General features: G+C 43.5%; 1 protein-coding gene across 1 annotated transcript in view; it reads left to right on the forward strand.

Annotated features, from left to right (window-relative positions):
* LOC124046398 (1-phosphatidylinositol 4,5-bisphosphate phosphodiesterase beta-2-like) overlaps positions 1-24,115 on the forward strand; it is a 27,570-nt gene extending 3,455 nt beyond the window's left edge. Inside the window, exons 4-32 of the mRNA XM_046366730.1 lie at positions 132-272; positions 871-950; positions 1,033-1,086; positions 1,347-1,422; positions 1,576-1,676; positions 1,874-2,040; positions 2,249-2,395; positions 2,697-2,854; positions 3,624-3,706; positions 3,893-3,977; positions 6,883-7,084; positions 7,208-7,335; positions 7,421-7,517; positions 7,729-7,813; positions 7,913-8,037; positions 8,366-8,517; positions 10,149-10,313; positions 10,415-10,514; positions 10,798-10,902; positions 11,109-11,170; positions 11,362-11,449; positions 11,575-12,075; positions 13,412-13,595; positions 14,491-14,632; positions 15,387-15,451; positions 17,243-17,302; positions 18,853-18,910; positions 19,953-20,036; positions 22,794-24,115. Coding sequence (XP_046222686.1) covers positions 132-272; positions 871-950; positions 1,033-1,086; positions 1,347-1,422; positions 1,576-1,676; positions 1,874-2,040; positions 2,249-2,395; positions 2,697-2,854; positions 3,624-3,706; positions 3,893-3,977; positions 6,883-7,084; positions 7,208-7,335; positions 7,421-7,517; positions 7,729-7,813; positions 7,913-8,037; positions 8,366-8,517; positions 10,149-10,313; positions 10,415-10,514; positions 10,798-10,902; positions 11,109-11,170; positions 11,362-11,449; positions 11,575-12,075; positions 13,412-13,595; positions 14,491-14,632; positions 15,387-15,451; positions 17,243-17,302; positions 18,853-18,910; positions 19,953-20,036; positions 22,794-22,964 — 3,666 coding nt within the window. The 3' untranslated portion in view covers positions 22,965-24,115. The remainder of the gene's footprint in view (positions 1-131; positions 273-870; positions 951-1,032; positions 1,087-1,346; positions 1,423-1,575; positions 1,677-1,873; positions 2,041-2,248; positions 2,396-2,696; positions 2,855-3,623; positions 3,707-3,892; positions 3,978-6,882; positions 7,085-7,207; positions 7,336-7,420; positions 7,518-7,728; positions 7,814-7,912; positions 8,038-8,365; positions 8,518-10,148; positions 10,314-10,414; positions 10,515-10,797; positions 10,903-11,108; positions 11,171-11,361; positions 11,450-11,574; positions 12,076-13,411; positions 13,596-14,490; positions 14,633-15,386; positions 15,452-17,242; positions 17,303-18,852; positions 18,911-19,952; positions 20,037-22,793) is intronic.
* Positions 24,116-24,331: the final 216 nt, after the last annotated feature.

Raw genomic sequence — 24,331 nt, forward strand, 5'->3', positions numbered from 1 at the left:
ACACTAGGGTGCAGCAGGGCTCATTTCCCTCTCTCCAAACAGACATTGCGATAGCATAGGTACAAAGGAACAATTACTTGTGGTCACTGGAATTTAGGTTTTTACAAATGTCTGTCCGTTCTCATCAACAGCACCCTAAAGTCAGGAATGTGTTCAACCTGGATTTTCCAAACAGCGACCATCTAGTCAAAACCCTGACTGTTGTCACAGGCCCTGACATGGTGAATTTGACTTACCACAATTTCTTTGCTTACAAGGAGAAAGTGACACAGGTAATACACATGAATAATCTTAAATCGTTCCATCTTCTTTACAGCAACATGACATAACCAGAGCTCATACTGCCGTACTGCATGTAAAATAACTTCAAATGATTAAGTGTCATATATATATATATATATATATATATATATATATATATATATATATATATATATATATATATATATATATATATATATATATATATATATATATATATACATTAAACATAATGAGATAGGCAAATTTACTCTCGATGTTTACATACCTATCAGCATCACCTTACCACCAACATTTGTTTAAGTGATATTCGTTGCCTGATTCCATACGGGCTCTGCAGCTCTATCCTCAGGTCAACCACTAATATATAAGCCTTCATTTCCACCACAAAGCAGCCTCTGTCCTAGCCCTCTGTTTGAGTTTACGACTACAATATCCGGTTTTAATAAACTCTAATGAAAATAACAATTGATAGACAGTCAACATGCGTGACTCTCTCTTCCTGAAGCACAGATCAGTTCTGTGCCCCCTAGTGGTCACAAATAAAACAATATTATCAGGTCATAAATCCAGACAGCTATTTCATGCAGCTATGGTGTGATGTTGTAGAACTGGGCTGCTGATATCCTGTCCATTGCTTACAACCCATCGAGGAACAACGCATGCAGACAAGTCTTCATGGAGAAAATGTGAGTGGACATGGACCGGTCTCTCTCTCTGTTGTTAGCCAGTAAATTAGATGACATTTTTGGTATAACCTCTCCATCCCAGGTATGTCCGCATCTCCCTTCAGACCAATAAGGATGGCAAGATCCCTGTCAAAAAGTGAGTCGCAGACAATGTCATGTCGAATTGGTTTAACACCTGCACTCTTAGGGGAAAAAAGGTGCTATCTAGAACCTGAAAGGGTTCTTTGGCTGTCCCCATAGGAGGGTTCTACATGGAGGGAGGGTTCTCCTATGGGGACAGCTGAAGAACCCTTTTGGAACCCTTATTTCTACGAGTGTACAACAACAGTTGAACAGATTCAGTCAATTTAAACTACATTCAAGCCTCTCGTTAGCTGTCTTTATTTCCATCCTCAGTATTTACAAGATGTTTCCAGCTGATAAGAAGAGGGTGGAGGGAGCTCTAGCTTCAGCACACCTCCCCAAAGGAAAGGTCAGAGAGAAACCCCGGTGTTTTTCAACAGTCACAATTCTGGGGTCTGCACCCATGTAGTTCAAGTACTTATCGTAATCCTTTTTAAAGGTGTATCATGAATTATTTTCAGTAAAGTGTCATAATGTGACAGGCTGTTGTGTGTTCTCTCAGGGTGACACTATGAAGCCGGACGTCTTCACTGAAGCTGCTTTCAAGCTCTTCCTGATGAGTCTTTGTCCCCGGCCTGAGATCTATGAGATCTTCACATCCTAGTAAGTAACATTCATACTTACCAATTGGAGAATACAGGCATGATGTGATGCCAGGTGTAATTATCATCATGTTCTCCTCAATGGTTGGTCGGTCGAGTGTCCAGCTCTTGCATTAGTTCCCTGGCTCAGGGTTTGTCTGGGCCCTGGCTGATGTAAGATGATGTTGATGGGATTGTCACGGCTGATTGTCCCTCCAGCTCTGCCAAGGCTAAGCCCTACATGACCAAGGAGAGCCTGGCCAAGTTCGTCAATGAAAAGCAGCGTGACTCCCGCCTCAATGAGGAGCTATTCCCCCGCTTCAGACCTGACCAGGTGAAGGCCCTTATCGAGAAGTACGAACCCTGCTCCTCCAACTCCAACAGAGGTAAGAGACACATAATATACAGTTTGATTACTAAAGGTCAGAACAGGAGAACTAACATAGAAGTCTAAATCATCACATTACTACTGCATTAGCCAATCTTCATCATTGACTACACTCTATTCCCAATCGTTACTGTATTCTAAATCCAGTGTTTTATAGAAGAGAGATGTGTAACACTGTTATAATGCACAGGTATCTTATACTACAGGTCAGATTTCTCCGGAAGGTCTGCTGTTCTACTTGATGGGGCCTGAGACATCTGTGGTCATACTGGACAAGCTGGCCAAGTGTCAGGACATGAGCCAACCTTTGCCCCACTACCTCATCAAGTCTTCCCATAACACATACCTGACTGGTGAGACGGGAACAGTCTTTAAACTATCACACATTTCAACAAAGCTATGGTACACAAGGTTGTAAAAGGCTACTCAGAGCAATGCAAATGGGAATGCCTATTTTTCTTATCAGAAACTGTGAGCCCAGAGCTAGTAGTAGAAGCAATAGAAAGACAATGGCTGAATGATCTTTGACAAATCCTTTCTGGTTATTTCCTTAATTGAAATGACCAGAAACCTCATACACTGTGGTTTTAATGCGTCTTTGAGTGTCTCTAAAGTGTAAAATGACCCCCCAAAAATGTTGTGATCCCTCCACAGCTGGTCAGTTTTCCGGCGTGTCCTCTCCAGAGATGTACCGCCAGTGTCTGCTGGCTGGCTGCCGCTGCCTGGAGCTGGATTGCTGGAAGGGAAAACCACCGGATGAGGAGCCTATTATCACCCACGGCTTCACCATGACAACTGAGATTCTGTTCAAGGTCAGGTGTCAGTCAGCCCTCGTCTCTCAGTGCTGGACAGTGCAACAGTGCTGTAAAACCAAATATTCATACATTTTGAAAGGAATATACAACCTATTTTGGGGGGATTCTAGCCTTAGCCTCAATGCTAGAGAATAGTCCTACTGATCCAATATGGTGCGTGCCAACCAAAGACAAAGCATCTAACTAAATGTACACCATTGACCCATTGTGACCACTGTTGCAGTCCCCATTTACACAGCCCTGATTCATTAAGACTCACAGACAACAGAGATGATGTCACTAATGCCGGGCCCTGACTGTTACTGTTACGCAACGGTAGTCCAGACCCAAGCACCTACAGTAGCAGTGCCCCAGGAAGTGGCCCCTGCTTTACGTCTCACAGTGACAGCTTTCTTTGTGGCTCTGCCAGCAGGTGTCAATGGAGACACAGAGCAGAGTGTCATGTTGGGCCTGGGCACTGGAGCCTGCGTGCAGCACGGCAGCCTTAGCACACCACACCATATGTCCCCTGGGCCCCTCACTCAACACTGTCCATTTAAGGATACCCAGAGCTCCACTCTAACTGGCACACAGACCAAACCAAACGCCTCAGCATAGTTTACTGTCAAACACGGATTTCCTCCAGCCTTGACGATGTTTGGCCTGCCTCCAGCTCGTTTAGCTGGGTCTGATAGAGTTGTGTTGATACTGCCAGTCATGCTGGGACATCTACTTAGTATGTCCCAGAGTCCAGATTGGTCTGTCTGTCTGTTTGTCTGTGTGACAGGATGTGATTGAGGCCATCGCGGAAAGCGCCTTCAAGACGTCACAGTACCCCGTCATCCTCTCCTTTGAGAACCACGTGGACTCGTAAGACAATGCATTTCACTCCTCTTTTCAAATGAAAAACATGCAAGTTTAGCGTTCAGTGCCCCTACCATCACAAACATTTCTTTGGGTTCTTAATATCATGTGACTTTATATCATATGATTGAGCCTGTAACCTGCATGTAGACAATAATGGATTATCATTGAAGCTGTATTATGTTTTTCCAGGGTGAAGCAGCAGGAGAAAATGGCTAACTACTGTAAGACCATATTTGGAGATATGCTGCTAATGGATCCTCTGGACAAGTACCCTGTGAGTGGGACTGTCTATTAGGAACAGACAAGTCCATTTGTCTCAGTCATATCCATTCATGGACAAGCCATATTCATTTTCATCTGTTAAACATAAGAAGTTCACATGGTGTGTTGAGGCTCCACTATAACCTGGCGTTCGATCCGGGAGCCCTATAGGACAGCGCACAATTGGCCCAGCGCTGTTCGGAGTAAGGGAGAGTTTCCTCTGACACATTGGTGCGGCTGACATCCGGATTAAGCGAGCAGTGTTTCCTCTGACACATTGGTGCGGCTGACATCCGGGTTAAGCGAGCAGTGTTTCCTCTGGCACATTGGTGCGGCTGACATCCGGGTTAAGCGAGCAATGTTTCCTCTGACACATTGGTGCGGCTGACATCCGGGTTAAGCGAGCAGTGTTTCCTCTGACACATTGGTGCGGCTGACATCCGGATTAAGCGAGCAGTGTTTCTTCTGACACATTGTTGCGGCTGACATCCGGGTTAAGCGAGCAGTGTTTCTTCTGACACATTGGTGCGGCTGACATCCGGGTTAAGCGAGCAGTGTTTCCTCTGACACATTGGTGCGGCTGACATCCGGGTTAAGCGAGCAGTGTTTCCTCTGACACATTGGTGCGGCTGACATCCGGGTTAAGCGAGCAGTGTTTCCTCTGGCACATTGGTGCTGCTGACATCCGGATTAAGCGAGCAGTGTTTCCTCTGACACATTGGTGCGGCTGACATCCGGGTTAAGCGAGCAATGTTTCCTCTGACACATTGGTGCGGCTGACATCCGGGTTAAGCGAGCAATGTTTCCTCTGACACATTGGTGCGGCTGACATCCGGGTTAAGCGAGCAGTGTTTCCTCTGACACATTGGTGCTGCTGACATCCGGATTAAGCGAGCAGTGTTTCTTCTGACACATTGGTGCGGCTGACATCCGGGTTAAGCGAGCAGTGTTTCCTCTGACACATTGGTGCGGCTGACATCCGGGTTAAGCGAGCAGTGTTTCCTCTGACACATTGGTGCGGCTGACATCCGGATTAAGCGAGCAGTGTTTCTTCTGACACATTGGTGCGGCTGACATCCGGGTTAAGCGAGCAGTGTTTCCTCTGACACATTGGTGCGGCTGACATCCGGGTTAAGCGAGCAGGGTTATAAGAAGTAGGAGCCAGGCGGGCCATGTTTCAGAGGATGCATCACTCGAACTCTTGCAGAGAAGAGCCAAGAGACCTAACGCGAGGAGAAAATGGTGTAAAAAATACACTTGTGACCATAATAGCGAAGACATAGATAACACATATGGAATCATGTAGTAAGAAAAAAGTGTTAAACAAATCTAAAAATATTTTATCATTGAGATTCTTCAAAGTTGCCACCCTTTGCCTTTATGACAGCTTTGCACACTATTGGCATTCTCTCAACCAGCTTCACCTGGAATGCTTTTCTAACAGTCTTGTTGGAGTTCCCACATATGCTGAACCCTTTTTGGCTGTTCTTCCTTCACTCTGCATTCCAACTCATCTTAAACCATCTCAACTGGGTTGAGGTCGGGTGATTGTGGAGGCCAGGTCATCTGATGCAGCATTCCATCACTCTCCTTCTTGGTCAATTAGCCTTCACACAGCCTGGAGGTGTGTTAGGTCATTGTCCTGTTGAAAAACAAATGATAGCCCCACTATGGGCAAACCAGATGGGATGGTGTATCGCTTCAGAATGCTGTGGTAGCCATGCTGGTTAAGTGTGCCTTGAATTCTAAATAAACCATTGACAGTGTCACCAACAAAGCACCCCCACACCATCACACCTCCTCCTCCATGCTTCACGGTGGGAAGCACACATGCGGAGATCATCCGTTCACCTACACTCACAAAGACAAAGTGGTTGAAACCAAAGTCTCTTCTTATTGGTGTCCTTTATTAGTGGCTTCTTTGCAATTTGACCATGATGGCCTGATTCTCACAGTCCCCTCTGAACAGTTGATGTTGAGAAGTGTCTGTTACTTGAACTTTGTGAAGCATTTATTTGGGCTTCAATTTCTGGGGCTGGTAGCTCTAATGAACTTATCCTCTCCAGTAGAGGTAATTCTGGGTCATCCTTTCCTGTGGAGGTCCTCACGAGAGCCAGTTTCATCATAGCACTTGATGGTTTTTGCGACTGCACTTGAAGAAACGTTCAAAGTTCTTGACATTTTCTGGATTGACTGACCTTCATGTCTTAAAGTAATGATGGACTGTTGTTTCTCTTTGCGTATTTGAGCTGTTCTTGCCATAATATGGACTTATTTTACCAAATAGGGCTATCTTCTGTATACCACCCCTACCTTGTCACAACACAACTGATTGGCTCAAAGGCATTAAGAAGGAAAGAAATTAACTTTTAACAAGGCACATCTGTTATTTCAAATGCATTCCAGGTGACAAATTATTGAAGCTGGTTGAGAAATTGCCAAGAGTGTGCAAACCTGTCATCAAGGCAATGGTTGGCTACTTTGAAGAATCCCAAATATAGAATATATTTTGATTTGTTTAATACTTTTTTGGTTACTACTTGATTCCATATGTATTATTTCATAGTTTTGATGCTTTCACTATAGAAAATAGTACAAACAAAGAAAAAACATTGAATGAGTAGGTTTGTCCAAACTTTTAACTGGTTCCGTATATATACGGTCTATATCCTCAGTTTAAACGTACATGAATTTAAAGACCGGACCTTCACCCTCACCACCTTTTCCTGTTCCACATTACTACTACAGTTGACTCTTATCAGCCTCTGTAGCCTTCTAAACTGATTTATGTGTTAAGCTAACCAATATTGACCTTCCCTGAACAGAGCACAAGTACACTGTATGTGTGTTGCCACCTGAGTGTGTGTGCGTGTGTGCCTGGCCTCCTTCCCACGAGGCGTGTTTTCTCCCATGAGCAGATAAAGCCAGGTCTGCAGATCCCCAGCCCAGCAGAGCTCATGGGGAAGATCCTGATCAAGAACAAGAAGGGCAGCCATGGGAAGCCCAGCCAGGCCTGCCCCAAGAAGACAGAAGAGTCAGAGCAGCCCATAGTCACAGCTAGCGCTGGCCAGGAGCCCAACCAGACAGGCCCTACTAACCCTGAGGACCAGTGTGTGACTGGTGTGTAATACAGGAAACAAACCAAATGACATTGTATGGTGGTTGTACTATATTAATCCTCCAGATAATGCTGCAGCCACATTGTTGTAGTAAATATTGAGGCTGTATGTGTCTTATGTCCAGAAGGGGAGATGACCATGACCGGGGAGGAGGTGACCATGACCGGGGAGGAGGTGACCATGACTGATGACCATGAAGAACAGCAGGAGGATGAAGACCAGGATGAGGAGAAGATGAAGAACTCGGACGAGGTATGGCAAGATGGTGTTTCTAAGCCTCTTTCTATGTCAGTAGATGTTTCAGACAGGAGCTAACTTCCTGTCTATCCTCCTATAGGGTACAGCGGGACAGGAAGTGACAGCGTATGAGGAGATGTCTGCCATTGTCAACTACATCCAACCCACCAAATTCATCTCCTTTGATAACTCCCGAAGTAAGTTGTGATTTGTTGATGCTAATTTGGGGCAGGGGTTAGATGAGGGTAACTTGTCCCTCTACAAAAATAAGAAGGAGCAGTTTTAAAATAACAACGTTATATGATATAAAACTTTACACAAGGTAAATGTCATATTACTGTTTATCTAGTTGTTGTTGCTGATGGAAACTAATATTCTGCTTGATCACTCTCATTCTCCCGTGGACAGAGAAAAACAAGAGCTACCTCATCTCATCTTTTGTAGAGACCAAAGGGGAAAGTATGATCTCCAAGACTGCAGTGGAGTTTGTGGAGTATCCTTTGACAACTGTTTATTTAGCTCTGATTGAATTACTCTCAAATCATTTTCTGTTACATTTGTGAATGCAAACTTCCTTAGTATGACAACCCAGATACAACAAGAGGCAGATGAGTAGGATTTACCCTAAAGGAACCAGAATGGACTCTTCCAACTACAGCCCTCAGCCCTTCTGGAACGCTGGCTGCCAGATGGTGGCGCTCAACTACCAAACTATGGGTTAAGCTATATCAGCTGTCTGGGATTGGTATTAGTTTATGGCTGAAAAACTGGTGTGACAACTTCTGATTGTTCCCATTATTGTTGTTAGTCATGATAAGGCACACTTGCATTTTGTTTCCTGAAATTGTACTCTTGAGTCGGAGAGTGAGTAGCGTTTCTTATATCCACCACTGGAGGGCAGTGTTGTACTGTTTTGAGTTGCACAATGGTCTACTGCACATGCCATAAAAAGACAGATCCATCTCACATTTGTGTTATAATGCAGTAATGAATTAACATGTTTTGAAATTGTGAAATGTTCTGAAAATGTCGTTTTTTCCCCCAGATTTCCCAATGCAGCACAACATGTCTCTATTTGAATTCAACGGGAGGACAGGCTACCTCCTCAAGCATGACCTCCTCCGCCGTAGTGACAAGAAGTTTGACCCCTATTGTGAAAGGATCGACACCATTGTGGCCAACACACTGACCATCAAGGCACGTTTACGTCAACCTCACAGAGAGAGCAGCAGACCTCAGCACTATTCACTATTCTTGCTTTAGGTTTTGATTGCAGGCATTTAGACAGTTAATTTTAAAATGATAGGACTAAAATGTGTGAGTTATAATGTAATTATACGACTGTTATGTCATTATCAAACTGCATTCTGGATCATTATTGATCGATTAACTTTGGGAGAACTGCTTCAGCTGGTTGTTTGCAGCTTGGGGCTACTTTCCTCCCACTTGTTTTGATGTCCTTAGGCTCTCTCTCTCTCTTTCTGTGTCTCTGTGTCTCTCTCTCTCTCTCTCTCTCTCTGTGTCTCTCTCTCTCTCTCTGTCTCTCTCTGTGTCTCTCTCTCTCTCTCTCTCTCTCTCTCTCTGTCTCTCTCTCTCTCTCTCTCTCTCTCTCTCTCTCTCTCTCTCTCTGTGTCTCTCTCTCTCTCTCTGTGTCTCTCTCTCTCTCTCTCTCTCTCTCTCACTCTCTCTCTCTCTGTGTGTCTCTGTGTCTCTGTCTCTCTCTCTCTCTTTCTGTGTCTCTGTCTCTCTCTCTCTCTTTCTGTGTCTCTGTGTCTCTCTCTCTCTCTCTGTGTCTCTCTCTGTGTCTCTCTCTCTCTCTCTCTCTGTGTCTCTCTCTGTGACTCTCTCTCTCTCTCTGTGTCTCTCTCTCTCTCTCTGTGTCTCTCTCTGTGTCTCTCTCTGTGTCTCTCTCTGTGTCTCTCTCTGTGTCTCTCTCTCTCTCTCTCTCTCTCTCTCTCTCTCTCTCTCTCTCTCTCTCTCTCTCTCTCTCTCTCTCTCTCTCTCTCTCTCTCTCTCTCTCTGTCTCTCTCTCTCTCTCTGTGTCTCTCTCTCTCTGTCTCTCTCTCTCTCTCTCTCTGTCTCTCTCTCTCTCTCTCTCTCTCTCTCTCTCTCTCTCTCTCTCTCTCTCTCTCTCTCTCTCTCTCTGTGTCTCTCTCTGTCTCTCTCTCTTCTGTGTCTCTGTGTCTCTCTCTCTCTCTCTGTGTCTCTCTCTGTGTCTCTCTCTCTCTCTCTCTCTGTGTCTCTCTCTGTGACTCTCTCTCTCTCTCTCTCTCTCTCTCTCTCTCTGTGTCTCTCTCTGTGTCTCTCTCTGTGTCTCTCTCTGTGTCTCTCTCTGTCTCTCTCTCTCTCTCTCTCTCTCTCTCTCTCTCTCTCTCTCTCTCTCTCTCTCTCTCTCTCTCTCTCTCTCTGTGTCTCTGTCTCTCTCTCTCTCTCTCTGTGTCTCTCTCTCTCTCTCTCTCTCTGTGTCTCTCTCTGTGTCTCTCTCTGTCTCTCTCTCTCTCTCTCTCTCTCTCTCTCTCTCTCTCTCTCTCTCTCTCTGTGTCTCTCTCTCTCTCTCTCTCTCTCTCTCTCTCTCTCTCTCTCTCTCTCTCTCTCTCTCTCTCTCTCTCTCTCTCTCTCTCTCTCTCTCTCTCTCTCTCTCTCTCTGTGTGTGTCTCTGTGTCTCTCTCTCTCTCTGTGTCTTGGCTCAATATGCCTGTCTGTTTTGTGATATGTGTACAGGCCTGCTGTCAGCTGTATTTTCTTCCTTATTTACTCTTGGCCTACATGTGTTTCTAAAGGTTATAGTGTACAGTACACTGTATATCCATTATCATAATTCCCTTCAGATATACTCAGGCCAGTTCCTGTCAGACAAGAGTGTGAAGACAGGCGTAGAGGTGGAGATCATTGGGTTGCCAGGAGACCCCAAGAAGAAGTACCGGACCAGGTGGTCAACCACACCGAACGCCATTAACCCCGTTTGGAATGAAGAACCCTTTGTTTTTGAGAAGGTATATTCATTCAATTCGTTCAGTTATTATTTTTTATAAGCAAACAAATGTGCCTTGTCGAATGCATGTCAGAAGGGTCAAGCTTGTTGTTGTGTGGACAGATCCTGCTGCCTGACATGGCCTCTCTCAGGGTCGTGGTTCACGAGGAGGGAGGGAAGTTTCTGGGCCACAGGATCATCCCCATCGAGGCCCTTCAGTCGGGTCTGTTTGATAACATGTTACATAACCTTTCTCCTATGTGTAGTAACACTGTCATTACTCGAGTGAAAACACAGTATGAACATGGTGTTGTTACAGTGTTAAGTGATTACAGATTTACTACACAGATATAAGAGCCATTTCATGTAAATAGTTACCTATTTCTACCTGGGTTTAAAATTTCACTGCTACCCAGAATTCCAGAGCATGAGGCTGATTGAAGTAGACCTTGCACCAGAAGGCTTCTGCGTTTGTCTGATTGATTCATGGGGTTTGTGCTCTGCAGGCTTCCAGCACATCTGTCTTCGCAGTGAGAGCAACATGCCTCTCACTCTGCCAGCTCTCTTTGTGTACATCGAGGTCAAGGACTACATCCCTGCTGCTTTTGCAGGTACAGTACAGTTACTTTCAGTTCCTATTTCCAGAAAACGCACAAAATCATTTTAATTTGCATGATTATGCCTAATTTGGGCAGGTCAGATTTAAGCCTATAGATGGTGTTTTAAGAGTAAATTATTATTTTGCACTGAGTGACTGATTATGAAACAGGTCTATAACGTGGTGTAATTTGTTCAGTATTTTCTTGTTCTGTCCCAGATTTCACAGATGCCTTATTCAACCCAACAAAAAATTCTGAGAAGACAACAAAGACGACAGAGGTAAATCAATTCCAAGACAGAACTCATTGATCCACGTGAAAATGACACGTTTCACTCCCAAGGTCCTTTTTTACAACAAAATATGTCCATAGTGAGATGCTTACTGAAAATGGCTTAAGCACTGAAAAGGGATTTGTGGTTTTATAAAGTCTTTCTTATGGGATTGATGCTCTTGTGTTCTGTTCCCGCAGTCATCAGCAGACTACATCTCCCCATACGAGATGCCCCTTGTTAACGTAATACCGACTGTTGGAATGACGGCTACATATACAAAAAGAGGTAAAGGAGGCTGTTTCCTGTTGGTAGGGCCAAGTTATCTATTCACTAGAGTTTGAGTGCAAAGTGTGTGAAAAGTAATGTTGTTTTGTAGTTCACTGAGCTCTTTGCCAATGCTGTTTCACTAGAGCCTGAGACTAAAGCTCCCTCTCCAGTGGAGGAAGCTGATTCTACCCCTGGTACCCAGGATACTCCGCCTACTCCTGAAGAGGCCCCTCCAGAGCCTGAACCAAACATGGACTCACCGTCTCCCGCAAACACCATCAGTGTGGAGGCTGAACAAGTTCCAATCATTCAGCCATCTGTTGTTGGCCCCATTCAGAGTGTAGAGCACGTTACAGAGCCTGAGGCCCTCCCTAACACCCCTGATGTGGACCCAGAGGCTGCCCTAGCCACAGAGTTGACCCCTGACCCTAAGGTTGACTCTACTACCTGTACAGACCCCAACAGTAACGTCGACCCCACCCCAAATGTTGACTCCACTCTAGACTCCAATGTCGTCCCTACCCCTGATCCAGATGTTGAGTCCACTCCTGTTGCCGACCCTGCTATAGCTCCTGTCCCTCCATCTGAGCCCAGCTCATCCGATCCTGCACCTGAGGACTCCACTCCTCCAGATGACAATGAAGGTAACACCAGTGACTCTTCTATGTCCGGAATATACTTTAAAAAAATTCAATGCATACAGTACCAGTCAAAAGTTTGGAGACACCTACACATTCAAGGGTTTTTCTTTATTTGGACTATGTTCTACCTTGTAGAATAATAGTTAAGACATCAAAACTATGAAATAACACGTATGGAATTATGTAGTAAGCAAAATAGTGTTAAACAAATCCAAATATATTTGAGATTTTAGATTCCTCAGACTAGCCACCCTTTGCCTTAATGACAGCTTTGCACACCCTTGGCAATCTCTCAAACAGCTTAACCTTGAATGCTTTTCCAATAGTCTTGAAGGAGTTCCCACATATGCTGAGCACTTGTTGGCTGCTTTTCCTTCACTCTGTCTAATGTCCATTGCTTGTGTTTCTTGGTCCAAGCAAGTCTCTTCTTCTTATTGTTGTCCTTTAGTAGTGGTTTCTTTGCAGCAATTCGACCATGAAGACTTGATTCTCGCGGTCTCCTCTGAACAGTTGATGTTGAGATGTATCTGTTACTTGAACTCAGTGAAACATTTATTTGGGCTCTAATTTCTGAGGCTGGTAACTAATGAACTCATCCTCTGCAAAAGAATAAACAAGAACTTGTTCTTAACTGACATGCATAGTTAAAGGTTAAATCAAAATAAAAGCAGAGGTAACTCTGGGTCTTCCTTTCCTGTGACAGTCCTCATGAGAGCCAGTTTCATCATAGCGCTTGATGGTTTTTGCGATTGCACTTGAAGAAACTTGAAAGAATTATTGAAATGTTCCGCATTGACTGACCTTCTTGTCTTAAAGTAATGATGGACTGTCATTTCTCTTTGCTTATTTGAGCTGTTCTTGCCATAATATGGACTTTGTCTTTTGCCAAATAGGGCTATATTCTGTATACCACCCCTACCTTATTACAACACAACTGATTGGCTCAAACGCATTAAGAAGGAAAGAAATTCCACAAATGAACCTTTAACAACGCACGCCTGTTAATTGAAATGCATTCCAGGTGACGACCTCATGAAGCTGGTTGAGAGAATGCCAAAAGTGTGCAAGCCTGTCATCAAGTCAAAGCGTGGCTTCTTTGAAGAATCTCAAATGTAAAATATATTTTTGGGTTATTACACGATACTTCCATATGTGTTATTTCATAGTTTTGATGTCTTCAGTATTATTCTACAATGTAGAAAATTGTAACAATAAAGAAAAACCCTGAGTAGGTGAGTCCAAACTTTTGACTGGTACTGTATATCAGAAAAAAATAGGAGCAGTGTAAAATCTGACAACCTCCAACCATGTTGTCCCCTTTCCTCTTCTCCTCTTTTAGAGCCATCCACAGTTCCATGTGAGGAGCTACTACAGCACAAGAGTTTCCTGAAGGTCACCAAGAGACAGGAGAAAGACATGAAGGAGCTGGAGAAGAAGTTCCAGAAGAAAGGGGAGGAGTTGATCCAGAAATACAGCGACACCTTCAAAGCCCTCAAGAAGAAGAACTCCGTGAAGAAAAAAGAGTAATGGAATTACAGTCTTTTTTATATGTTCTTTTAGCCTTGTGTTCATCTTATTCCCCTCTGAGCCACTAGGTGGTGGTGGCAGACACACCAAATGTAATCAAGTTGCTTTTCTGTTGGCCAGTTTAATTAACAATAATTATATTTAGACCAATAATAATTCGTTTCAGGGAAATTTTGAATATTCTTTATTTAATGTTTTTTTGGTAGAGCAATTAATGGAGGGATAATGATATCCTCTATGAAGATGTGTTTTTAACTTGCAAAGACATAAAAACATGTTAGTTAAGTCAGTTAAGAACAAATTATTATTTACAATGACGGCCTACCCCGGCCAAACCCGGACGACCCTGGGCCGGTTGTGATGAAGCTTGGATTTGAACCAGGGACTGGAGAGACACCTCTTACATTTAGAGGCTGTGCCTTAGACCGCTGTGCCACTCAGGAGACTTACCCAGTAACCTTTCTTGGAAAAGCCATGATTATGCACTATCAAAGTGCCAACCACATTATTGATACTAGGGACAGCAGTGTTTCCTATCCTCGTATCCTGACCAGTTAAACTTGGGGCCCTGGTCAGGTCACATTATCAGGAAAAACAAAACCTGGCCCTACAATTGTACTTTATTTATTATTTTATTATGAACCTTTATTTTAACATGGTGTCATATTGAGACCAAGTCTCTTTTTCGAATGATCCTTGCACAATACAAACACAAACATCAGTACAAAACACAATAAAATACTACATGGCAAAGCATGATAGTAAAAAACAGCGATTAGCCATACTGCTGGGATGAAGTAACAGGGGTCAGCAGATAGACTCTATTGTAGCGTCTAGTGTAGCGTTTCATGTCCAGTGCCTGGTCCCTGACGTTTTGACTGTGTACCCCAGGGTAGGGGGTGAAACGGCAGAGCCCGGCCCCAGGGTGGAGAGGGTGATGGAGCAGAAGGAGAGGCTGCAGGTGGAGCTCAAAGCTCTGTGGGTGGAGCAGTGTGATCAGCTGAAGAAGAGGAAGGAGCAGCATGCCACTGAGGTACAGTAAAGTACAGACCAATTCTACCTGCCAGAGTCGGTTTGATATTAAGGATATTATTGATAGTTATTTGCATAAACATACTGTATACTCTTATTCAAGGATGTCTTTCTTTTTACATTTAATCTATGTACTGGATAAGTAGTTGAGGTAAGATTATGTTTAATCCCCACCACCATGCACCTAACTAACCTCAGAGTGAATCTCACTTCCTGACTTCAGCTGATGGCTGGGAGCCAGGCATGTAAGCACAGTATTGATTATCCATCACAGCCAGGTGCTCTTGGGTGCTCTTAGCTTAAGCTCTGGATCTGCATCAGATAGAGGTCAATCAGGTTGTGACCTCACCACTCAGGGAATAGACTCCCCTGGCCCGGAAGGCCAATCGAGTGTGTGACAGTAGCATCTCGTAGTCAGGTCTCAGCCAGAGTCACAGTCAGAATCACATTCAGCCGGAGTCACAGTCAGAATCACATTCAGCCGGAGTCACAGTCAGAATCACATTCAGCCAGAGTCACAGCCAGAATCACATTCAGCCGGAGTCACAGTCAGAATCACATTCATTCAGAGTGCATGGAAATGCATGGCAAAAGTTGTGTTACAGTAGTTTATTTATGTCTGAAGTTTAACAGCATATACTGCATGCTGTTTATCAGATCTCTAACACATTTCAGGGGTAACTTCAACTAGGTCTGTTTTGCTGTTGGTAGAGCTGCCACATTGTTACTGACACATCCTGTTTCCTGTGTGACAGCGATTAGCCAAACTGTTGGAGATGGCCACAGAGAGACACATCAGTGAACTCAACACTCTGGCGAGGTGGGCCAACAGACACATCACAGCAGCCTTCTGCCTTCCTAAATTCAGGATCTCTAGATATATAGCAAATATAAGGAACTTATACAGCTAACTGGCAAAATAAAGGAAACACTTGAGTAAATTAGGAATACAACATATATTGAAAGCAGGTGCTTCCACACAGGTGTGGTTCCTGAGTTAATTAAGCAATGAACATCCCATCATGCTTCGGGTCATGTATAACAATGCCCAGTTCCCCATTATTTTGGCCTCCATGGCTAGAAGTCATCTCAGTGACTATGAAAGATGGGTCTCAAGGAGCATAGGGGGTTTAAAGGGTGTGTGTGTGTGTGTGTTTCTCAGTCACCAGATCTCAACCCAATTGAACACTTATGGGAGATTCTGGAGCGGTGTCTGAGACAGTGTTTTCCACCCCCATCAACAAAACACCAAATTATGGAATTTCTTGTGGAAGAATGGTGTCACATCCCTCCAATAGAGTTCCAGACACTTGTAGAATCTATGCCAAGACAAATTGAAGCTGTCCTGGAGGCTCATGGTGGCCCAATGCCCTATTAAGACACTTGATGTTGGTGTTTCCTTTATTTAGGCAGTTACGTGTGTGTGTGTGTGTGTGTGTGTGTGTGTGTGTGTGTGTGTGTGTGTGTGTGTGTGTGTGTGTGTGTGTGTGTGTGTGTGTGTGTGTGTGTGTGTGTGTGTGTGTGTGTGTGTGTGTGTGTGTGTGTGTGTGTGCGCTTGCATGTGTGTGTTAGACAGGGAAAGTATTTGATAATATATAATAATAATAATATATGCCATTTAGCAGACGCTTTTATCCAAAGCGACTTACAGTCATGTGTGCATCTTTTGCAAAGAAAATAACTGAAGTAATACATGATTCAGCCATCCTTGCAGGTTATTCAGAGACCTCAGGGACCTGGCTATTCAGGGACCTCGGGGACCAGGTTATTCAGGGACCTCAGGGACCAGGTTATTCAGGAACCTCAGGGACCTCAGGGACCAGGTTATTCAGGGACATCAGGGACCAGGTTATTCAGGGACCCCATGGACCAGGTTATTCAGGGACCCCATGGACCAGGTTATTCAGGGACCTCAGGGACCAGGTTATTCAGGGACCTTGGGGACCAGGTTATTCAGGGACCTCAGGGACCAGGCTATTCAGGGACATTGGGGACCAGGTTATTTGGGGAACTCAGGGACCAGGCTATTCAGGGACCTCGGGGACCAGGTTATTCAGGGACCTCAGGCGGTTTATGCTGGTCTGAAGTTTGTGGGTTTTTGTGTACAGTATGTGTGTATGAGAGAGAGACTGTGCATATATGTGTGTGTGTGTGTGTGTGTGTGTGTGTGTGTGTGTGTGTGTGTGTGTGTGTGTGTGTGTGTGTGTGTGTGTGTGTGTGTGTGTGTGTGTGTGTGTGTGTGTGTGTGTGTGTGTGTGTGTGTGTGTGTGTGTGTGTGTGTGTGTGAGTGAGAGAAAAGAGAGTGTGTGTGAGTGTTATCCAGTTTCCCCAGCTGGCAGATGGTTATCTAATGCCTGCCATTAGCCACCAGGTGATCAAACAGCAGTATGAGGGATAAGAAAGCCTCTGTTTTAACTCATCAAACAGACACTGGACTACTTTATTGACCCTTTTTCACTTAGAAAATATGAACTGGAACATGGTCACACAGCCCGGCTGCATAAGACGCTTTATTGAGTGGGAGTTTTCATGTAATGGGCTGAGTGAGGCTTTCACTTGAATGGCCTTAAAATCACACCCAGTGATGTGCGCTCTCTGTTTCCTCCCCAAGTGAATCGAAGGAGGCAAAGAAGAAAGGGATGTCAAAGCGCTCAGGTTCAGACAAGGCAAGGTGAGCTGAATGTGTGCTAATGGAACCACATTAAAGGGCACTCATTTTACTCATTGATTCTGTCATTGTTCAACGTACTGGTACAGTACAAACAGTACAGGGCTCAAGGTTCAAGGTTCAAGTGTTAATGTCACGTGCACAAGTACAGTGAAATGCCTTTCTTGCTAACTCAAAACCCAACAATGCAGTAATCCATAACATAAAAATAACATAAGGTAAAACAAAAACGCACAATAATAAAAAAAAAAAGAAATAAGGAGAACACAAGAAAGTAAGAAGCTATTTACAGGGTCAGTTCCAGTACCATATTTACAATGTGCAGGGATAGGTGGTGCTAGGGTAAGATATGTATAGGGGAAAGGTGACTAGGCATCAGGATATATGATAAACAGAGTAGCAGCAGGGTAAATTATGATTGTATGTGAGTGTGTGCATGTGTGTAGAGCACAGGGGGTTGGTAGCACCTTAATTGGGGAGGACGGGCTTGTGGTAGTAGCTGGAGCGGAATCAGTGGAATGGTATCAAATACATCAAACACATGGTTTCCAAGTGTTTGATGCCATTCCATTTCCTCTGTTCCAGACATTATTATGAGACTTCCTGTCCTCAGCAGCCCCCTGTGGTATAGAGTCAGTATAAATGTCTGCATGATATGTGTGTGTTGGAGTGCCATTGCCTAGGATAGGTTAAGTAATCCCTCTCACCCCACCCCTCTAAGTTTTTAGATGCACTATTGTTAAGTGACTGTCCCACTGGATGTCATAAGGTGAATGCACCAATTTGTAAGTCGCTCTGGATAAGAGCGTCTGCTAAATGACTTAAATGTAAATGTAAATGTGAGTGTGTAGAGTCCTTTAGAGACCGTGCAAAAATGTAAATAAAATACAAGGGTCAACTCAGATAATCCGTGTAGCGATTCTGTAAGCTACTTAGCAGTGTTTTGGATTTGGGATAGAAGCTGATCAGGAGCCTGTTGGTGTCAGACTTGATGCAACGGTACCGCTTGCCATGTGGAAGCAGAGAGAGCAGTCAATGGCTTTGGTGGCTGGAGTATTTAATGATTTTCCGTGCCTTCCTTTCACACCGCCTGGTATAGAGGTCCTGAATTGCAGGGAGCTCAGACCCAGTGATGTGCTGGGCTGTCCGCATCATTCTCTGTAGCGTCATGCGATTGAGGAAGGTGCTGTTGCCATACCAAGCAGTGATGCAGCCAGTCAAGATGCTCTCAAGGGTGCAGCTGTATAACTATTTGTGGATTTGAGGGCCCATGCCAAACCTTTTCATATCAAATCAAATCAAATCAAATCAAATGTATTTATATAGCCCTTCGTACATCAGCTGATATCTCAAACAAATGGCCCATGCATTGGAACCTAGGTCCTAGGAGTATTTGAAATATGCAGAGTATACAGAGCTTTAAATGTAGGTTGGAAAGCTAAATTGCTTCCACGTGGCAGAGTGCTGCTGTGTTCTGAGTTGGAACAACTTTGTCATAGACATAGACTACATAGTTTAATGGTAACATAATATATATATTTCTCTATACTTAGGCTGAAAAGGGCAATGAGCATGGACCTGGCTGAGGAGTCTGCAAAGACTGATACAGTGGCAAGTATATTCCTTTTGAAATAAAATAGAACCGGCTATTATAGATGTCTCAGGTCTATGCTTTAATGGCAACACCTGGATGTACACGTGTCTCTGTAATTGATGCAGTACTTTCCACATCCCTATAGAGAAATTCACATGGTTTTCATTCTCATTTGTCCATCTACTGTGGTAGACTGGGAGAGTAACTATGGTTACACTGAGCTAAAGAGCTTTTACAGAAGTGTACCGTACACAAAAGTGTCTGATTCATTAACATGACCACCCTCTCTGTTTACACACACTCCCACGTGCATGTGCTCTCTCGCTCTCTCACACAAAAAAAGAACACACACACACGCATTGAGTTGAGTGAGGAGCAGAGCACTCACTCACCTCAGAGAGAGGACGGAGCACATGTAGAGTGGAGAGAGATGACTCACTGGGAGAGAGGTGGTGTTGCTCTCCTCAGCTGTTTACCATGTTGGCTCATCAGGAGTCATCCCAACTGTCCACAAGCACATCACTTCTACTCTGCTCCTTTCACACCAGTTCAACCAGGTTGATCTGAACACCTCAACGAAGGAGGGTTTAAAAGCATATGTTTTGTCTCTTTCACGAGTCTCTGAGAGGGGTTATGATGTGATAACGTCTTTGGTCAACCCAGCGTGTAGCTAATGTTTCACAGCGTAAAGAGCTGTGACCCAACAGTATTGATCTCCTCTCAGGTTGGATCCTCCTGGGTTTACTGTACAAGATACCTCACACTGTCTCTCTCTCCTCATCTCTCTCTCTGTGTCTCTCTCTCCTCATCTCTCTCTCTGTGTCTCTCTCTCCTCATCTCTCTCTCTGTCTCTCTCTCCTCATCTCTCTCTCCTCATCTCTCTCTCTGTGTCTCTCTCTCCTCATCTCTCTCACACTGTCTCTCTCTCCTCATCTCTCTCTCTGTGTCTCTCTCTCATACTCTTCCTGTCCTTCAAGCATTTACGCTTTCTCGGCGCACACACACACAGCCATACAAAGCATCTGCTCTCATTGACATGTTGGTACTGTACTCTTCTAGTCCACAGACAGCAGTCCTCAGCAGGATGCTCTTGTGAAGAGACAAACGGCCACACTGGATGAGATCAAAGGCATGGCCAATCAGGTACTGTAAACAAATAAACACGCACACGCATGCACGCACGCACGCACGCACGCACGCACGCACGCACGCACGCACGCACGCACGCACGCACGCACACACACACACACACACACACACACACACACACACACACACACACACACACACACACACACACACACACACACACACACACACACACACACACACACACACACACACACACACACACACACACACACACACCTGACCTGGGTTCAAATACTATTTCAATGACTTAAATGACTTTCACATATATTCTGAAGTAAGTATTGACATTTTTGGGGTTGACAGTACAAGCAGTTGAATATTGGAATGTATTTGGAAATACACTTTGAATGCATTGGCATCTTTTTGAAAATACTCAATTACACAGAGTATTTTCAAATACAAACAAATTGTCCCATGCATTGGAACCTACAGTGCCTTGCGAAAGTATTCGGCCCCCTTGAACTTTGCGACCTTTTGCCACATTTCAGGCTTCAAACATAAAGATATAAAACTGTATTTTTTTGTGAAGAATCAACAACAAGTGGGACACAATCATGAAGTGGAACGACATTTATTGGATATTTCAAACTTTTTTAACAAATTAAAAACTGAAAAATTGGGCGTGCAAAATTATTCAGCCCCTTTACTTTCAGTGCAGCAAACTCTCTCCAGAAGTTCAGTGAGGATCTCTGAATGATCCAATGTTGACCTAAATGACTAATGATGATAAATACAATCCACCTGTGTGTAATCAAGTCTCCGTATAAATGCACCTGCACTGTGATAGTCTCAGAGGTCCGTTAAAAGCGCAGAGAGCATCATGAAGAACAAGGAACACACCAGGCAGGTCCGAGATAGTTGTGAAGAAGTTTAAAGCCGGATTTGGATACAAAAACATTTCCCAAGCTTTAAACATCCCAAGGAGCACTGTGCAAGCGATAATATTGAATTGGAAGGAGTATCAGACCACTGCAAATCTACCAAGACCTGGCCGTCCCTCTAAACTTTCAGGTCATACAAGGAGAAGACTGATCAGAGATGCAGCCAAGAGGCCCATGATCACTCTGGATGAACTGCAGAGATCTACAGCTGAGGTGGGAGACTCTGTCCATAGGACAACAATCAGTCATATATTGCACAAATCTGGCCTTTATGGAAGAGTGGCAAGAAGAAAGCCATTTCTTAAAGATATCCATAAAAAGTGTCGTTTAAAGTTTGCCACAAGCCACCTGGGAGACACACCAAACATGTGGAAGAAGGTGCTCTGGTCAGATGAAACCGAAATTGAACTTTTTGGCAACAATGCAAAACGTTATGTTTGGTGTAAAAGCAACACAGCTCATCACCCTGAACACACATCCCCACTGTCAAACATGGTGGTGGCAGCATCATGGTTTGGGCCTGCTTTTCTTCAGCAGGGACAGGGAAGATGGTTAAAATTGATGGGAAGATGGATGGAGCCAAATACAGGACCATTCTGGAAGAAAACCTGATGGAGTCTGCAAAAGACCTGAGACTGGGACTGAGATTTGTCTTCCAACAAGACAATGATCCAAAACATAAAGCAAAATCTACAATGGAATGGTTCAAAAATAAACATATCCAGGTGTTAGAATGGCCAAGTCAAAGTCCAGACCTGAATCCAATCGAGAATCTGTGGAAAGAACTGAAAACTGCTGTTCACAAATGCTCTCCATCCAACCTCACTGAGCTCGAGCTGTTTTGCAAGGAGGAATGGGAAAAAATTTCAGTCTCTCGATGTGCAAAACTGATAGAGACATACCCCAAACAAATTACAGCTGTAATCGCAGCAAAAGGTGGCGCTACAAAGTATTAAATTAAGGGGGCTGAATAATTTTGCACGCCCAATTTTTCAGTTTTTGATTTGTTAAAAAAGTTTGAAATGTCCAATAAATGTCGTTCCACTTCATGATTGTGTCCCATTTGTTGTTGATTCTTCACAAAAAAATACAGTTTTATATCTTTATGTTTGAAGCCTGAAATGTGGCAAAAGGTCGCAAAGTTCAAGGGGGCCGAATACTTTCGCAAGGCACTGTAGGTTTGAGGAGTATTTGAAATAATATATTAACCAAGTATTTGAAAACATTTTCAAATAGTAGGCTATTTATAGGAAATTATTTGAAAAAATACTTCCAATATAAGTAATTGATTTGGGACACATAATTAGAAAATACAAAAATACACAGAAAGTAAGTATTTAAATAACAAATAATCAAATACACATGTATTTGAACCCAGGTCTGGCACACACACATGCAAATGCACACGTACATGCACATACACACCTGTCCACACGTATCCGTATGCATACATGGGTATAAAGTGGCGGTTGTCATAAATGTTATTTTAAGAGAATGTCCATCCAGGCCAATCAACATCCAATATGTAAATGACGTAACACATGTAATGATGCATGATGTATACTGTCTTCAGCAAGAACACAGAACAGGTCCTATAAGCCTACTGGTAGACTAATCTCACATTTGATTAAATCTAACTTGTGTCAGATACAGTATAGTTCAGATATTGATGTTTGATGAACGAATAGATTACACAGTAGATTTTCCAGTTGACCATGTGTCCAAAATGAAAGACATGGATGAATCCACCTTGCCCTGTGGATAACATCTATAAAGGATAATTATACAGTGCAAATAGAGGCATTTTCAACTCTCACCTCTTCCTCTCTCCTGCTCTCTCTGACCTCTCACCTCCACCTATCTGCAGCTCAATCAGGAGGCCCTGGCGGAGTATGAGAAGAAGATTAGGTCACTTCCTGTTGATCTGCGGGAGGCTGTGAACGTGTGTGTGGGGGCCCACTTCCCTGAGCAGATAGACCAGGCTGGGGAGAAGCAGCAGGATGGGGTGTGCTTCTATGGAAATGTCTTCCTGGGGTAGACGTGCTCCTGGACCCTCCTTTCCTCTGAATGTTGTCGATATCTGAGAACATCAGGTGTGACATGTTAGAGGTGTTGATACTACAGTATGGGATACAAATTGGAAAGTTATCAATGAGTTGTAATGATAATGATTTATCAATGAGTCAATGTAGAGATCAGTACACATTTGGATATATTAGGAACACATGCCTCTACCTCTTACTTAAGTCATATGGTCACAGCCTCAAGTGGTTCTCTTTCTGGCTTAACCTTTTACTGCAGTGGGCTGAATTAGGGTCACAGTGTTTCTTGGTTCTCTTCAACAAATCTACTTTGAAACTTAAGGATACACCACCTCACACACATGGTTATGGGCTTTAAAAAAAGAAGACACCTGTGCCATGTCAGAGATGTATTACATTTTGAGTTTGCATCCGAATATTACACTTTATATACATCACAGAAGACTGAAATGTAACAAAACCGTTTGACATAGAAACATTTTTTTTCTGCGTTGAAATTATGTTCATGTTTATTAATTATGAAATTATGAAAAATATGAATAACATTCCACCCATGAGGTCACTAGAGGGGGATTTCGTCATTTGACTACAGGAAAGAGACAATTAGATTGATGAATTAGGTATAATGTGGAGAGAAGTGACTTTCTCTCAGTCTACTTGAATCGAGTGGATAAGTCAATCTGTCACAGTTCAATTGGACTGGGCTTTATTAATTTGATATACTCCCCCACACATTTCAGAGATTGGCTTTATGTACATGGGAGCAGAAAATCCATTGTGTGATTGTAATTTGCTGAGAAACTTTAAATAAAGGAAAGGTAGAAGTTTAAACTGTTATCAGAACAGAGGAGTAGGCCATGATGCTGGCTTTGTGTCAGTTATATTCTAGATAGACTTACTCTCACTATGGGAGACTATCTTTACCAGCGTCTGTGTGGTTGGTAGCAGTGATGTTATCTATTTATGTGTTTATTAAATTACAATTTCGTACTTAATTATGTCACTAAAGGAACTTTATCTGCATTATGGATTACAGTGCCTTCGGGAAGTATTCAGACCCCTTGACTTTTTCCACATTTTGTTAGGTTACAGCCTTTTTCTAAAATTGTTTAAATTGTTTTTGCCCCTCACCAATCTACACATATTGGCAAAGCAAAAACAGTTTTTTATACATTTTTGCTAATTTATTAAAAATATTATATTTACATAAGTATTCAGACCCTTTACTCCGTACTTTGATGAAGCACCTTTAGCAGCGGTTACAGCCTTGAGTCTTCTTGGGTATGACGCTATGAGCTTGGCACACCTGTTTTGGGGAGTTTCTCACATTCTTCTCTGCAGATCCTCTCAAGTTCTGTCAGGT

This window comes from Oncorhynchus gorbuscha, linkage group LG10, assembly GCF_021184085.1.
Source record: "Oncorhynchus gorbuscha isolate QuinsamMale2020 ecotype Even-year linkage group LG10, OgorEven_v1.0, whole genome shotgun sequence".
Lineage (NCBI taxonomy): Eukaryota > Metazoa > Chordata > Actinopteri > Salmoniformes > Salmonidae > Oncorhynchus > Oncorhynchus gorbuscha.